Below are 19,053 nucleotides of genomic sequence, written 5' to 3' on the forward strand. Positions count from 1 at the left end.
AAACCCAATTGCAACAAATATACTATACATACCGCACACCTCGACAAGGAAGTTATTATAATTGTCATTTAATGTAAAATGCACTGAATGCAATACAGTCCATCTAATAAAACATGCAGTACAATTAGAACGCACTCACTCGCAAATGAGACTTCACTTCCAAATAACAGTATAATCTCAGTATGAAAACATGAATTTATTATAATAGAAAGCAATTTCCAAACAAAGCAAAAGCATGTAAATACTAAATACCGCAAAGCGCATCATCACACCACTTTATACATTTGATCTAACTCAGTTCACTATTCCGATTGTTTCCGTTTTGATTGAGTTTGCGTAATTAATTAGAAACGTCATTACACTTCGCTAATCACAAATTTGCCACTGTTTTAGCCTCGGAATGGCTAATTAAAAGCAAATTTGGATAGGCTGAAACTTTTTACGCTATTAGCAATTCTATTTTATTCCATTTTAGTGGGCGATTTTGAAACGTTTTTGTGATACTCAAACGGCATTCGTTATGCGGTTTAAGGGACAATAATTAGTATCAATAGGGAACTACAATATTACTGCTCTATGTGTCTGACCGACTTTTTGGTAGTGTTTGGCGTCATTAAAAGTAATCAATGATAATCTAAGCTTTTATTATTATTTAAAGTATAAAAATTGATCAGCATTCTTGTAAGTTGAAACTACGTACAAACTTACGGTATAAAATGTAACTACTGACATCATTTAATTCAACCAATTTCTTCGTCATTACCCTTCAACCAGTACACAATTCGATATTCTTCCACTTAATTGTGTTTCCCCGCGACTATTTACGGAATAGCGTCAGCGCTGTAACGCGGTTACCGCAGCTTCCGTCTTGGGATTGTTCCGCCGCACGATGTCAATGGGCTCCGGCTATAGGACATTGTAGCTAGCTTTGTAGCTGTAGTACGTAACGACGTATTAGTCGTGTAAGAAAGTAAGGAATCATACATCATGTACATGATGATAAAAGGGATTGTTCCGCCGCACCGTGTCAACGGGCTACGGCTACATAGTATTTGTAATACGATGTACATGATGACGTATTAGCACAGTATTACCATATTTCCTACAGTAGTGCGACGAATGTACTTGTGCAGAGAAACGGAGGGGAACTGGCGGGGGTCGGGCGACGCAGGCCGCGTAAAGCAATCACGCTGAGATTGCTTTACCTATCGCGAAAGGACGACGCAGTCGTATTTTTTGTGTAATAATTTCATTATACATAGGTACTTACATATTCAATTATGGCGCGCACAAACTGTTCCGTTTACGGATGTAAATCTACATTGAAATCCCAGAAGGAAACAATATTTCAGAAAGATTGTATTAATTGTATCTGTTGAATTAAAATCAAAGCTATGTATATGTTGTCCTCATTATTTTCTAATCAGATTGTACATCCCAATGCAAATGCATTACTTAGTTACATGTTATAATATACAATTAAGAACATCCAAAAATAAAGTGTCCACGTAAATAATATTTAGCAGTGCAATATCTGTAATTATATATTAATGAACAAATAATTACATCAGATTTAATAATCGCAATTATTTTGAATGTACATATGAATAAATGATTTCATCATAATATTAATAATCACAATTGTTTTATTTCCCATTTGTTGCAACCCTAGCGTATTTTCGTGTGGCAGCGTAAGTACCTACGCTGGCGGCGGCATCGCGCGACATCAAAGGCGATTCCTTACTGTAGGAAATAATATTGTAATACTGTGGTATTAGTCTATTAGAAAGTAAGGGAACACCTTCATAGTACCTGCATGTTTGTATGGTATTTGTATTAGAAAGTAAAGAAACTTATGGAAAATTACGAAAATTATTTTAAGGAAACACATCATGCAAATCTTGAAAAAATTTCACCTAAGCAATCAAATACGAATCACACACTATTTGAAGCGTCAGAACAGTAAGAACGAGCTTGGCTCGGATGATGTTCCTATGTTTGTCTATCAAATCATAATAATAATATTATGTATTTATGACAAGAAACAGTAAGTCAATTTAAAGTGAAAAAAAAAAAACGAATTAAATCAGGACTCTATAAAAGCAATCTTTACTTTTTAGGTTTAGAGGAGACATTCTTTTTACAATTCGATCTATATAGCTGGCTGTGACTCATTTTTGATGATCCATTATTTACCTATTTCCCTACCTATTTATTTAATCGACGTAATAGAAAAATAATGTTCAGCAAAGCGGAAAATTGGCTTTATGATATAAATGTAAGTGTGTATTACAGTGAGCGGATACAGCACGATTGATAGAGCAATTACTGTAGTTATGTACTAATGAGTATGGTTACACCTTAGTGACTCCAGTTACGATTGAGATTTATCTGCCATTTTACAAACATAGTGTTACGTTTTAATTTGTTCTATGAATTTATTTTTTGGAAAATGAATTTAATTCGCAAATTGTTTCTGGAAAATTTGCTTTATAATTTAACTGTAATACAATCCATCTTAAAACGATAGTCGATTCAAAAACTCAAGACTCAACTTATTCTGTCTGTTTGATATTTTCACTCCAAAAATACTTATTATTGTACCCATAAGATTCTCAAAATTCACACAATATAACTTACCTTCTTATTATTAAACCTTCCTTTATACAGTGAAACCTGGTTAAGTGAGACATCAAGGGACCGGCAATGTCGTTTCACTTATAGAGGTATTCCACTTACCCAGTGTCTCAGATATACAGGTATAAATAAATATCTGTCTCATTTACAGAGGGTTCCAATAATAATTTGAAATTTTTCAAATACATAAACATCTGTATGATAGTTAAAGCCGAACTAAAACTGAAGGTAATTGAAGCTCAAAATTTGTAGTTACGTACTTGGAATTACTTATGGAATTTGTGAGTAGAATAAGTAAACAAACAATGTTATCTCAGTTACAGAGGTTTATGCATATAAAATTTGCTCGCTGTCTCAGTTATAGAGGTAACTATGATGATAAATCGAAAGAACAAATCCCAGATATAGAGGTTTACCTCCTCCCACTAACAGAGGTAATTCAGTGCCAAAGTGTTGGGACCTCAGCATGAGTTCCAGTTATGGAGGTTTCTCACTTATCCAGGTCCCACTTAACCAAGTTTCACTGTACTTACTATATTATTTTATAGTTACTAAAATTTAATAACGAAAAAGGTATAATATGAATCATTCTATACGCCCCTCTCAACTAACCTGAAGGTATATCTTCGTGTAATAATAAAACACTTCCCATAGAGGTTTTTACGAGGTAATTCATGAGTGTTATAGTCAGGCAAGTGGCAGATAGTAGAACAAACTGACTGGCTTATTGCGGGTCTATGGCACATCTGTCAGAAGTTATCTTATAATGTAGGGTTTTATTTAGGTATAGTTATCTCTTGTTTTATTCGTTTATTTGTAAATTAAATGAATTTGGTTAGGGGGTATATTGTAAATTAAATTCAGTAGGAGGTTTTATAACATCTATTCCTTTGTACCTTCGAAAGAATTTGAATTCATGACTGATCGGTTGGCTTGGTTGGTAGTGCCTTAAAAGCCAGAGGTCGTGGGTTCGATTCCCACCCGGGGCAAATATTTGTGTGATGAACATAGATGTTTGCTCTGTGTCTGGGTGTTAATTATCTATATAAGTATTTATTTAAAAATTATACAGGGTGTCCCAAAAAGTAGTGATGAACGGAAGCTGGGAGGTAGAGGACCTAAAGGGCTATCCGAATCACCCCCATGTATGTTATGCGATTTTTCGTATTTTCGGAGTTATGACGTTTTTTTCAATTTTTCACCTATCGCCGAGTACGGTGATATTTTCACTCATGGTGACGTCAATTATTGCGGAAGGTGCTTGATTTTTTTTGTGTGCTAAGCTGAAAGATAGGCCAATTCAGTATGGTAACATTTACTATCGTTAGATCTTTGAATGGAATAAAAAAAAGAATTAAAATGCCAAGAAAGATAAAATTACCCAGTATGTTCTCCACTTCAAGGGCCCGTAAAAAAATAAAATCATATAAAAAAAGTTTTCCATTTGGCTTTTAAAAACTTGCTCTATCTATCAGGTAGCTACCCTGAAAATTTCATTTTATTATTCAGAAGGCTTCAATCGAAAAATTGAAATCTAAATGAGGTAAGTGCAAAAATTGAATTAACATGATGATTAATAAAAACAAATTAAAACCAATAACAAGGTGTTTAATTACCAGAAATTTTTAAAATGACCCCGCTATTGCTCAGTGCAAGTGCGACATCACCGTAAAAAGTTGTCTTTTAAATGTCTGAATGCCCTTTTATCATTTTTAATGGTTTCTTCTGCTACTATGAATTTCCAGGTTATTTCGTTCAAATTGTGGCAGTCTCTCGTCTTTGTAGTATCCCCACGGAAAAAAATCAATAGGGTTTATGTCCGGGGACCGTCGAGGCCAGGCTAAAGGGCAAAGATACCCTGAAAGATGGATTGGTCGTTGCAGCCTGCGCATGCGCTGGTGACGCCTGCCTTAAAGCCTGGCCTGCACGGTCCCTCGACCTAAACCCCATTGATTTGTTTCAATGGGGATACTAAAAAGACCTCGGCTACTTGAGAGAATGCTACAATTTGGACGAAATAACCCGGAAATTCATAGTAGCAGAAGAAACCATTAAAAATGATAAAAGGGCATTCAGACATTTAAAAGACAACTTTTTACGGTGATGTCGCACTTGCATTGAGCAACAGCGGGGTTATTTTAAAAATTTCTGGTAATTAAACACCTATTTATGGGTTTTAATTTGGTTTTAATGATCATCATGTTAATAAAATTTTTGCACTTACCACATTTAGATTTCAATTTTTCGATTGAAGCCTTCTGAATAATAAAATGAAATTTTTAGGGTAGCTACCTGATAGATAGAGCGAGTTTTTAAAAGCCAAATGGAAAACTTTTTTTATGTGATTTTATTTTTTTATGGGCCCTTGAAGTTGTGAACATACTGGGTAATTTTATCTTTCTTGGCATTTAATTCTTTTTTTATTCCATTCGAAGATCTAACGATAGTAAATGTTACCATACTGAATTGGCCTATCTTTCAGCTTACCACACAAAAAAAAATCAAGCATCTAGCGCAATAAGTCACGTCACCATAAATAAAAATCTCAACGTACTCAGCGATAGATGAAAAATTGAAAAAAATGTCATAACTCCGAAAATACGAAAAATCGCATAACATACATGGGGGTGATTCGGATAGCTCTCTAGGTCCTCTACCTCCCAGCTTCCGTTCATCACTACTTTTTGGGACACCCTGTATAATATGTATGTTTATCAGCCATCTGGTTTCCATAACACAAGCGAAAGCTTAGTATGGGATCAGATTGTGCGTGAAAATTGTCCTGAAATATTTATTCATTTATTTAATTTTGAACAAATTCATTTATTAAATATTTATTCATTTATATTATTGTACATTGAACAAGATAATTGGCATAATTATTTCAAACTATAGTTTCTATATTCCCTTGCCGATATTTGGCATCTAATTTATCCCCATACATCACTCTTGAAAGTTCTAGATGTTCTAAATGTCTTATTAATACTAATTAAATCAATACAAGTTCTCGGAGACATTGTGTAGGAGTGAAGAAAAGGTAATTAATGGACAATAAGCCCAAATAAACTTTGTTACAGATACTAATAAGTTCTTTGAGCAACCCAATTAAGGATGCTTTATAATAAATCATTATTGAAGTGAAAACTTCTTTAGCGGCGTTGAGCACTTTTTCTGTAATGGGTATAAAATCTTAAACTCGCGTCAGGACACGTGATCTGATCGAAAAAGCGTAAGACGGATACCATTCCAAAACATCAAACATACTCAACGTTAATAATCAAGTTTTCACTTCTGCCGGCACTCCCGGAGTGCAACCCGTCTTTTTTTTGTACACTCGGATTTATAATTAAAATATTATGCTTATTTTTAAATGTAACATAACATTATTAAGTGGTTTCTAATATTCCCATCCCAAACCACGGGTCGAAGCTTAGTTATAAAATTTTTATAATATTCTTCTTCTTCTTGTGTTTTTTAAATAATTTTTATAACACTTTATAAAACATCATGGTCATAATAAATAGGTAATATATACTTATGCTTGTATTATCCATTAAACACCGGGATTTAAAAGTTAACATTTAAATTTCAGACTGATATCTGTCGTTATAACGTATCCGAATATAAAAGCCATGAAACAATAGGTAATACCAAGTCTATCATTATAAAATTGAAATTACATCTACCTATATATAGACAAGAACACCTGTATCCGTTTATAATTTGCGTTGAAAAATTACCAATACTCTTTACCGTTTACCGCCAGCCTTATGAAGGAAATTGTCTCCGCGAACTGTGACGAGCGCGGCAAGATAAAATTTCCCGCGTAGGTATCTACCTACTTTGATTTTCCATTTGGTTCATAAATTTAGTTTCTTATTTCGATTTTACTTTAATGTGACCTATGTAGATTGTATGATGTGGTATATTTTAGATATACGCCGAATGTTTAATAATGATTTAGAAACAATAATTGACAATTTCTAAATTAAATTTGAAGAATGATAGGATGGTTTGATCTCAATTTAATAACAGCGTTAGTTTAAAGATTTAGATCTATGATACGTTTATAACCCCGAAAGGGGTATATAACGTATACCTTTTTCTACAATAAGAACACATCGCAAAATACTATAGGTAATTTATCATGAATAAAAAACTAAAAAGCAAAACGATACAAACCTAAAATTCTCACCAATTTCTATAAAATATTATAAGTCCAGAAACATAATATTTATTATTATTATTATTTATTTATTAATTTACGTAGAAGACGAATGCCTATTTATTCAGATCGAATTAAACAATGGCGTTGCATTCATTCTTCGTGGTAAATGTTAAAAGTATGTAAATTCAATGAATCCTTTGTAAGTGAATTAATCCTTTTATCCGCTTAAGGAGCACTAGACACAATTTTCGAGGCTTGCTGAGAATCTAATGAGAAGCCTTAAGTTCTTTGTTATATACCACTAGCTGCGTCCCGCGGTTTTACCCGCAGTGCTCCGCTCTTGTTAGACTTAGCGCGTGATGAATGATGATGTATTATAGCCTATAGCCTTCCTCAATAAATGGGGTATCTAACACCGAAAGAATTTTAAAATCGAACCAGTAGTTCCTGAGATTAGCGCATTTCGAACAAACAAACAAACTCTTCAGCTTTTTAGTATTAGTAGGTAAGTATAGATTAGTACCTCTTTACTTTTTCCAGAATTTTTATCAAATATTTGATTGATTGATTAAATAAGATATAAAAATTGTTAAAAGAAAATGTTTTTCTTACATAATGTTTTGTAAAGCAATTGATAAATGATATCAATATAATTAATTATGTCGCGATTTGATAGGAGTTATCTTGTGAAAATATCCAAGTATTAAAATTGTTCCGATTTTAATCTATGAATAATTACGTAAAAGTATACCTACATATAATGTAAATTGTTATTGTATATTTCAACTTCATGTTCAAGTTTAGAATTACGTACCTAAATAGGTATAATTTAAATAAACAAACTATAGTATGACTTTTAATATGAAATATTGATGCGACACTCTAAGTCATCATAATTGATAATAATCTATCAGATGTCCTACAAAAGCTACTAACAATATTACTTGAAGTCCAAAATAACGACACATCAACAATACTGATTGTAATATAAATAAATGGACAGACATTCATAGAATACCGTTAATGAATGTAGCTGTGAAATTTTAAATGTCAACGTGATAATATCGAGCATTTTGTAATAAAGGGAACACCACGTGGGCGGATTGCAAACCAGACGAACGAACTCAGACCTTCAGCTTTATTTTAGCACGTGTAAATCCGACATTTTTAAGTGCCCTATCTCTTGAACTTTAAACTTATTGCCTATCGCCATGTGACTTTGAGAGCTTCACACACAGATTCCTATCTATAATGCAATTTATTTAGATTTTACACGTTCAAGATTCGATAACATGTTGAAAGGTCGAGCGGAAATTTATTGTGAAGAAGAAAATATATTACAAGTTTTATAACATTTAATTGTTTTGAGATACTAAACGACAATTATAAATCTATTTAATTATTATTGCAATACACGAAATTATATCCTAGTAAAAATTATATCAGAAAAATATGCGCGAGTAAGCTGAAAGCAAATACAAAAGGTCAACCCCGATAGCATCACTTGCAGGGAATTTTCATAGAGCGATTGTTTTCACGTGTTCGATTTCACGTTTTACTTACTAAAATTGATTCTTTTGTTTATGTGAAATTCAATACTCATAGTTCGCTTTATTTTCGAAACACAATGAAAGTATTCACTCGCTTGGCAGTTAATAAAGCTTTCCGAAGTAATACTTTTGAAAAAGTGGGACGCAAGCGGGAATATAAGCTTCAGAGGCTTTCAAAAATGATAATTATTCAATGTGGGATACACGAATTGAATAAACGTTATTAAATAACCATCTATTGTTGATTGGAATTGAAATATTCAGGCATTTGTAATTAATATTTTTTTACTTGAAGCATCATCACCAAATACCAATGACAAATTATCATAGAAATCTAAATTATTTAGATTTCTATGCAAATTATGTAGGTATTGTATGTATACGTTTTGATACAGTACCTATTGACATACATAGGCTTTACTTATACACTGGCTTTGTATAATTACCACATGTATAATGATAAGACAGTACTAAAGCGAAAAACTTGGAAAACCCAAGATAAATAGTATTTTTAAACATCAAAGTCGGCATGTTGAACTTACATTGGAGTAAATTCAACACAAAATGCTAATTCCGGCAACCGCAACTCCAATGACACTAGACGGAAGGACGACTCAAAATTCTAGAACCTTCGAGAGAGGGATAGAAATTCCGGACGCAAGTTTAGACGAACAATGTTCCCGTTCGAGAGCTCGTGAGATGCAGCCTGCATTCACGGTACATTACCCTGTGCTACACTAACGACACGTGCGCTCTGTTAAATGATCTGGGAATTTACGTCTTGTTCGAGAGGATTAATGGGAATTAAATATTCAAAGATGGATGAGATAATTCGGCGAGTAGACGCAAAGTCATGGCCACGTAATGTACGTCTATAATGAAAAAGCACAAACATTTGGTACTTCTTAATTAAAATCTTAAAATTAGTAATTAAATATGACGGCCGAGTTGTGCAAGGTTAAACATTACTAATTAAAATTTCCTTGAGTCGTAATTTTGTTAAGTTTTCAGATGCGCATTTAATTTATATTTTTACTTAAAAAGCTCGCCTGTAAAGATTTTGCTTGTTTAATTGCGATACGAAATACTAGGGGTACTTATAGAAGTGTGAAGAGCCATGGTTGAATGTCAGCGGAATTAACGATGTTGGTCGAAATAAAAACCGCGTTCAGGGTAATTGGTTTCGCTCTGACGGATACGCTTTACATGCTCGAATAAGGAAGTAAGGGTAAGTTCCGATAGCCAGAGCAGATTAGGTAGATATTATCGAGCTCTATCCGATTTACAATATTGAAACATACGCAGTACTTACTAGTACTTAAATGATTGTTGAATATTTTATAAGTGTACTTTAAAATTAAGGTCAACCGGTTTTTACAATGTAATGTAAATTACACTAGTCGTGTTTTTACTTTTGTATCAGTCCGTTCAAATCATAATTACTATTATAACTCGTGAAATAACTATATTTTTGCTCTCATTAATATAGGAACGAGAAACCTTATGAATTCACTTAAACAAATATTTACATCGCAACGCCAGATTAGTTGCCTAAATGAATTGATCAGTGCCGTTAAAAATAGTCAATCAATTAATTTGGACAGCGAAGTGTAATCAAGTCGCGTAGGGGCCAGAATGTTTGCGATGACGCACTCCGATAGTTCCCCTCGCTTTAAACCCTCCTAATCGACGGCTAATCACGTTTAATGCTCTTTTCCTGGTAAACATGGCTGTCTGTGCTTCACGCTCTGCCTTTGTTTTAAATAATTTAGGATGCGATTATAAAATAATAACAGATTGCTTGACTGGGTTGCTGATGTTCTTGTGGTGTCCAATTGTTAGGTTACAAAATGTGTTATGTATATCTTTTGGGGTTAAATATATGGCCATTGGAAGAATTAGATTCCTTTTTGTTTTAATGAACCTGTTTAGATAAATTTGTGAATAAATAGATGAGACAGGAATATTTAACATAACTTCATAGTATCGAGCATTTTGCAGCAGGCAGCAAAAATTTTGTTCCAATTTAAATTGAAACTGAATTTTATAATTACAGCGGAAAAGATAAAAACGAATACAATGTTTCATAGCTTCTTCATATACAATAATACCCATTATACTGAGATATATTTATAATAGCTTAGTTAGTTGTTTATTTAAAAATTCGCCAATAAAATCAATTCAGTGTTATCCTATATTGGATAAATAACATAGAATGACAAAAATAAATACCGAAATAGCTCGATAGCTGTTTCTTTTGCACAGTTCAATTCTATTACCTCTCGTAGCTCTATTTTCGGCCAATCCATTTTTCCCAATTTCGATTTGGGGCTTTAAATAGAAAAAACTTCTTACTATTTTCAGTGTAAGTGTTACTATGGAGTTCCTTGTCGATTCTTCTCGGAATCTTTGGTAGTTTGAAATATGATTATATACATATAAATACTTGTGAATAATTACCTACATGAATAAAAATAAATGAGTTTGAGTACGTAGTTACCGGGCTGCGTTTCGAACATTATAACACTACGGATATCCATTTTGCACGGTCGCCATCGATAACAGGATATTTTAATAAATCCTAATATTGCTTCTTCCTATTTTTTGAGGTACTGAAATAACCCAGAGGATATAATTCTTTATATTAAAACTGAAATCGTAGACTAGTCAACAATTAAACTAATTATAAGAACTTTGCTGAATTCACCGTACCATAAGAAAGTCGTGTTGCAAACAACATGTTTTCTTGCATTGCATACTTATACACTAATAAAATTTGTAATAACTCTAAAGTTTAACCTTTGCTAACTAGAGTGTTTCTACACATTTTCGTTGCAACTTGCAATTACAAACTTTGTGACGTTTTGACAATCGTTCTTCGTTCAAAGTTTACACTTTAACTAATGTAAAGTATATTAATTGTTATTAACAACGTGGTTACCGAAAGATAACATAAATCATTTTCATCTGACTTTAACACTAAAATCATAATTGTATTTGAAAAACATACACGCGGCAAAACTAACGGTTGTTTTTTGTACCAAAATAAAATTTGCGTTGTAGTAATTGCTTGAAATAACAGCCATTGATTGTGCACATACGTGAGTTTCATATAAAGAGTCGATTGTAAAAAGTATATCAGGTCGGACAATTTTTTTTCCTTTTTTAATATCGAGGAGTGTCAATGGAAAAAAATACAAAAAGCACTGCATGAATTGATATCCAGTTCGCAATCTTATATTGAATATTTTTCTTTAGATTAAAAATACTTGATGATTAAAAATACTTCAGCTACGTAGTTGTTTTTAGTATTTATAGTTAAATAATATAGTCAGCAATATATATTATATAGCAATATTTTAGAAGGATATTATTTGGTGAACTAGTGCACCAGATTTTAATACAACACCAATAATTCAAATCAACGTAGGTAATCCATACTAATATTATAAATGCGAAAGTAACTCTGTCTGTCTGTCTGTTACTCAATCACGCCTAAACTACTGAACCAATTTGCATGAAATTTGGTATGGAGATATTTTGATACCCGAGAAAGGACATAGGCTACCTTTTATTGCGAAATATGTACCACGGGCGAAGCCGGGGCGGACCTCTAGTAACTTACATCTATACCTATATCTAAATTTATTTAGGGTCCTTTGAGATCGAGATCATTATCAACAGAAATTATTTGCGTTGCATTTAACTGCATAGATCTTAAATGAATCTACGTATATATTTCATTAGCATCCATTCTCAGCATTAAGACACTAAACTTGAAGCTAAAGGGATTAGCAGTGTCCAAGTCAGGCAGGTTGGCTTAAGCGTCAGATTGTTTAAGTTAACAACTAAATTACTCCAGTAAACTTGTTTGAAGCTTTGCTATCTTCGTCCTGTAGTGTACATTTTTAATGAAGGGGAATGCACGGCTTTGATTATTAGAGTGAAAGCCTTCTGAAATCCTATGCTGATTACGCTGCGACATTTTGCCAGGAAATGGTTAACGGGCCGCACCTTTTGCCGTTTTTATAGAAGCTTTGATGCTCTATGCTTATTTTGCTATTAAGATATTATGTGAAAGTTTTTTCTTTGAAAAACATTACCTCAGATTCTGGTTTATTTTTTATTTTAAACTATAGAAGCATGTTATTTATAACTCCTATATTATGCTAATTAAACTTGGTTGTTTATTGTTGCGTCTATTAGATGGTTTGAACTCCCTTACCTAAACATTAATCAAGTCCTCAAACATGTATCTTTAATCAAAAATATACACATTAAATGGCAATTTAATGACAATCCGACAAATACGAACATTATCTACATATCAACATTGCTCATTACGTTTTCATAAGCGGCTGAACGAATTCCCCGGTTAACAAAAATAATTTGCACTCCCGCCCCGGGAGCCTTGATAAAAATCGCATTACACGTAATTGCTTTAGCGAGATTAGCGAACCGATCCTGAATCTACACGCTTTCAATTTATCTATAATATTTGAAAACCTTTTTCAAGCTACGTACATACCTACACGATTATATCAAAAAATAACTCAGCGTGAAATTGAATAAATGGCTTGTACGATTTTGTTTAACGAAAATTCTATTCACGCAAATTCATACATTGAATATACAACAGTATTATATTTAATTAAATGTTTCTTTTAAATCCACAATACTGAGTGGTAGCGACCTTACCTTATAATATAAGCTGCGGTTGTATTAAAATTAAAATATACAGCTGCAATCTCCATTTCTTAGTTATACATAATGCAGTATAATAAAGTTTTTGAATTAAGAAATATTAATTAATTCAATATAAGTGATGTGAAAGACGTAAAAAAAATCAGTCCAAAATCTTTATGCTTTTTGTACTGTACAACGTTGCTTGCAGGCTATTTTGCTTTTCGTTATTAAATTTAACCAATCTACTTATCTACACTTTATTTATGTGTCTTAAGCAATAATTTGTTATTTGAATACTCAGTAGGTAAGCTTACTTAATTTACTGAAGGCTGAGAAATAATTTCAAGACGAGAAAAAAATTCTATCACGAGGCGGGAATTCGAATTTCGAATCGAATTCGAACACGCGTCTTTTTGTCAAACCCCACAACTTAGGTACTTAAGTCTTTTCTAAAATTTACTTAAACTACAGAAATATGTAAAGAGATGCGTTTCTTACGCTCAAATATCTTGGAAAGTTGCAATGCCACTCGCTTTGTGGTCAAGTGCATATCGACGTCGATCCCCTTTCCTTTCACCTTACATAGTTACATATTTACATCGAATATATAGAATATACATAAGTAGTATCTTTACATATATGTGTCTAAGAGAAACGAGGCTTCGTTTATTTATCACGTTATATTATTTCATTTCATATGTTGGTTAGTATGCATAATTAGTGTTTGTGCTTAATATATTGTCATGTCACATCTCCGAAGATAATATAAAGAAAGTGAACGGATACACATTTTCTCCTAGTTGCGTAGCATGGAAAAAGATTACCTATGATCTGGTATAAACAGTATTGTTATATGATTGTTAGAATGCATTATTAATAGTACCTACATGTACCTATTAGCGTATGAATTGTATTATTTAGACTTTTTTGCATATATACAAGTCGTAAATCGTATGCAACGATCTTAAAAATAACTTTTACATGAATATAAATTGTATATTGTAATTGTAATAAATTGTAATCTAATAATTATATTTAAACATTTATAACAAAAATCTATTTCTTTGACCCTATCTTCTTGATAAACCCTACACATACCCTTTATTACTCACTCATACGCCCATCAAGTAAGAGCATCCCAGTTAATTTAATGAATAATCAATTACGCGTCATTTAACTTTGAATTATCTCGAGCGATTATCTCGTTACTGATATATGAACGGTGTAGTTTATTCAAAGGAAATTTAAACGTAATTGCAAAAGTTTATGTGTATATGGATACTTTTATTGTTATGAATATGAATGTAACAATTACTGAAATATTAAATGTAATAATAAAATAAATAGCTCAAAAACTACTGAAACGACATTAATGATTGTTTGGTTCATTCATCTCCGCTAGGATTATATGAACTGATAATTTTTTTAATAGAAAACATAACTACCCAGGCGGAGCCATTGCGTATAGGCTAGTTAGGTATACATATACCTACATATGCAAAATTTGACAATAGAACAGTTATACTTGACACTGTTTTTATAAAGCATTTAAAAGGCAATAATATCTCATTGTGCGGTGATACAATGGTGATTGTTATATTTCGTAACACTCTTACAACTGTTTATTTCTTAACTTTCTCAGCGCTTTTCACACTCGCTTGCTTGTAAAGTTTATCAGTGAATAATCAAAGGTTATAGAAAAATTAATAACGATGCTTCAGTGTCAACATTTATATTAGTGTATACCTAGTATAGGCATTGATGATGACCACGTACACGCAGGACCGATTTCGACAAATTTTGGTATTATTTGCATTAGACATATTACTATAATACCAGTAGATATTCTCATATATAAACTCATATACATATATTGTATATATGTATATACATTATTATATTAACATTTTCTCCATAATTATTACAATACAATTTTGTTATTATTGTGTCATTAAGGAAGGTGGACCCCAAAATACAGGCTGTCCTAGTTTGGGGTCCAAATGTTACATGTTTGTAAATTGTACCTAACCCACAAATTGATCAATAAATGATTTTTTTTTAATACAAGACCTCCTTTATGAATTTATTATACGGGCTTTTGAGCTCATTACACCAAAAAGAAAACAATACGTTATTATCAATCTATGAAATATCACACATACATTCTAGTTTATTTGGTTAAAAATAAACCATATCCCCATAACCTGAAGGTTGAAACTTCAACTCACCATGACAGACTCGACTAACAGTAGCAACAGTGGCAGTGTGCAAGTGCGTTTGTTAATTTGAGCATCTGAAAGTAAAATAAATATTTAATGTCATATTCAATTGTTGCTTAAATTTAGCACTACTTAAAAAGAAAACGATTAAAAAATTACAAATATTTAATACAGCATTGTGTAATATGTTATTATAAAAATTAAAAACTAATTCTATACTACAGGTTTCGTCAAAACTAACAAAATATTAAATAATAAAGAATGTAGCTTTCCTTCTGTAAAACTTTAGCTTATTTCTAGTAAAACAAGCGTTTTCGCGTTTCAAAATAAATAAATACCTAAATACTTCAGGACATTTTTCACACACAGCATACGATCTGCCCCCCTAGTCGAGTGGCTTTCTGTTAGCGTAGCGTTCAATAGAATAGACTACGAATGTATGAGATTGACGTAAGCTGTAGATAATTGATAATAACATAAAATCTTCCAATAATAAATAATAATCTGATAATTTTTGAGTCTTTACACTATCTTATAGATAATTAGATGGCTGTCTGTCTAATGAGCCAGATATTTCCACGAAAGGGAGTTTTAAATTAAAATTATTATACATACTACATATTATATCATTTCGTTATCTGTGTTATACGACTTCGTTCGTATAAATAGTTTTTTAGAAATTAAAGACTTTAACGGATTTTAAACGCGATTTATTCAAGCGAGCGTGGTCACGGGGAGTCTCCCCGTGACCACGCTGTAAAGTGTTCGAAACGTTCGGAAAATAATATAATGAATAAATCGCGTTTAAAATCCGTTAAAAAGTCTTTAATTTCTAAATGTATAATACTCGCGTAAAATCAAACACAAGGAAATACTAAGATAAATATAGTGTTTAAGTTTAATGATCTTCGTCACATTTTACACAGAAAAAATCGGTAAGTGGGGCTGGAATTAAATACTAAATACATAATATCATAATTATTTAAACTAAGAAGCATTTTAAAATCTTTCAAACATACCAAATATCGTATTGTATATGCGATATAGTATAATATATTTCTCTGTCTCTATTTCCCTATGACTCTATGTCCCTATGTATGCGTAAATCTTTAAAATTACGCAACGGATTTTGATGCGGTTTTAATAGATAGAGTGGTTCTCAAGGAAGGTTTAGTATATAATTTAGGTTTAGACAAAGCGGGCAAAGCCGCGGGCGGAAAGCTAGTAGAATATAAAATGTTCTTGAATAATACATACTGAAATTTATCGTTACTTATACATACTTTCCAAGAGCGCTCATTTAGAATCGTCTCATTCAATTAAATATGAGAAGCGATGCTCATTATTTTTAGTGAAGGTATTGTGTATAATTTGTTGTTTGAGATAATATTACGAGGGTTGTTTTATCAATCCTTAGTTCATTTCAGGTGGGTATGATATTTAAGCTGTTAAAACATTGAAACAACCCGAACTCGAGGATGTAGAGAACATAATATAAATATAAAGTTTTAAAATATACACATACCTCTATTATGTTTTTTGTATTAGGTACTCGAAAATTTTATAAATTTCTATGATAAAAGTACTTTGCATTATACTAATAAATATTTATTAAATTTGAGACACAAAGATTAACACACACTCAATATATTTAAGATAAACACACACTATTCTTATTTTATAACTTTAAAACGGCAGGACTGTTCTTCATGAATTGTGATTCGTTAGTGAGTAGAATTACTACTATATCAATAAAACAATGACGTCATACTTTGCTGAATCAGTTAGTTTCTGATAATAATAATTATGTACACTTCGAGGCAAAAATCAGCTTATCATAATAATGTAATTGTAGATGTTGCTATCAAAACATGTGAGAGCTAAAAAGTGGCAAGAAGGTTTAATCATTGAGCTAGTCAAATAATACCAGAAACACATATTTTGGTTTGTTATTATGGTCTCATTATTTTGAATACCAAAGTATGGTGCTATGTATGAAATTGTCACTAGATATTTTAATATTTCTATCTTCTATCTTTCAAATAAAATTGTCTTTATTAGGGCCACCAAGAGGAGTTGGCGGGACCTCCACCAGCGTATGACATAGTTGTGGCGGATTCTTCACAAAAAGACTCCATTACATTACAGGTGAGTTCCATTTATCATTTACTCTGCCATCTTCTAATACTAATATGATAAGGAGAAAATATTTGTTTCATGTAGTTTTGAATGTAATGAATAAACAAACAACTGGACGATTTCAAAAATTATTTTGCCATTAATACCGGTCAACCCGGAAAAGCCGCTAGCATTTTTTAACGTTGTAATTTGTTTTTTTACTTGAATTCAGATTATATCAATTATCCTTACTAACGTTATTCTTTTATCTGGAAGTACCTAATAATTATGTCAATGAAATTATGTCCGATAAATTATTTACAATATCCACAGTTTATTTTCAAAGACTATAAAGTACACTATTTAGAAAACTATTATTTTGAATAAAGATAAATTGTTTGATTTCAAAGCCTTTGTTATAAACAAGAGGCCCACATTTGTCAGTATGCTATTAATCCATGACATTTCAAACCAAGGCGAGCACGGCTTCGCTAATTAAAGACAATTAACCTTTGTCCATATAAAACAACATTACGTGGAGTTAAATTATTAATTACAGGAGGTAATCACTGAAGGGTGCCGCTGTCACAAGGCGAGGGGGGATAGCGGCTTGCCGTCGTATGAAGCGGCCGTTCTACTGAAAGATACCAAGTTATAATAAGTCGCAGCATTGTGTTATGTACCTTTGTAATATGTTTTATAAATTATGATTTGTAAGTAAATATATAGCTAACAGACAAACTTTATAATGTAAAAAAATGTGTGCGTGTACTAGTGTACACACGTAAGAAGTGAAACTTCTTAATGACCTTATTTTTCAAAAAATAATTTACTATATGCAACTTTACAGAAATACGTCGAATCACGCGTGATAGGGATACGAAGAAGATGGCGCGTAACGGAAAAATGTCACGCGTAACGAAAAAATGTTACACTAATTTTTTTTCCAACCCCGATAAAGAAGTTTCACTTCAAAAATGGTGTAGATACACAATGTAGAATGTAGATACACCATTTTAGAACTTCTTAGTTAGGCTTCAAATACTTTTATCCTGAATTGTTTTGTACCACACCAGCATATAATTTAAGGCATAGGTATTAAGTTATTTTATAGTTCGACTAGAAAACCCAGAGCATCTGATAAGTAAAAATGAGCACAATAAATTCTAGCTTATAGTTTTCACTTCATATTAAAAATAATTAGTTTTAATGCTTTTACGAGTGCCATAATCCGTAAGTATTGAATACAAGCGATAACAATGCCTAAATGGATGTTTTGATACGAACAAAAAGAAACGATTAATCATTCTTTTAACGTATGTTTTGTATGACTGATTAAAAGTATCACTTATTATTTATCGTAAAGTTATTAGCCGATAAGAACTACAATCTATTGCGTTTGTATTCGCATTTCGTTATCTCTATACGTTTAATATCTATACTAATATTAGAAAGCTGAAGAGTTTGTTTGTTTGTTTGAACGCGCTCATCTCAGGAACTACTAGTTCGATTTGAAATATTCTTTCGGTGTAATATATCCCATTTTTTTTTTTTTTTTTTTTTTTTTTTTTTTATATTAGAGTGGGCAAACGGGCTTGTGGAGCGCCTGATCGTAAGCGAGTCCACCGCCCATATTCATCTACAGGGGTTTCTGTAGTTGCGTTGCCGACTTTTT

The 19,053-nt window shown here is 32.1% G+C and overlaps 2 protein-coding genes across 7 annotated transcripts in view; one reads left to right on the top strand and one right to left on the bottom strand.

The window, feature by feature from the left end:
• LOC149481819 (uncharacterized) overlaps window positions 1-18,147 on the top strand; it is a 35,195-nt gene extending 17,048 nt beyond the window's left edge. Inside the window, exons 4-5 of the mRNA XM_089704649.1 lie at window positions 17,322-17,408; window positions 17,938-18,147. Of these exons, the coding sequence (XP_089560775.1) occupies window positions 17,322-17,408; window positions 17,938-18,036 (186 nt within the window). The 3' untranslated portion in view covers window positions 18,037-18,147. The remainder of the gene's footprint in view (window positions 1-17,321; window positions 17,409-17,937) is intronic.
• Window positions 1-19,053, bottom strand: part of fdl (beta acetylhexosaminidase fused lobes) — a 147,403-nt gene that overhangs the window by 83,307 nt on the left and 45,043 nt on the right. For 5 of the 6 annotated variants that reach the window (XR_016316783.1, XM_089704643.1, XM_089704641.1 and 2 more), the window contains one exon: window positions 15,270-15,334. The exons of the other annotated variant lie outside the window; for it this stretch is intronic. The gene's annotated coding sequence lies outside the window, so the exon portion shown is untranslated. The remainder of the gene's footprint in view (window positions 1-15,269; window positions 15,335-19,053) is intronic. 6 annotated transcript variants of the gene reach the window in all.

Source organism: Colias philodice, chromosome 16, assembly GCF_061535455.1.
Source record: "Colias philodice isolate Cphi_HAF_F1 chromosome 16, ilColPhil1 Martin Lab GWU primary, whole genome shotgun sequence".
Classification (NCBI taxonomy): domain Eukaryota; kingdom Metazoa; phylum Arthropoda; class Insecta; order Lepidoptera; family Pieridae; genus Colias; species Colias philodice.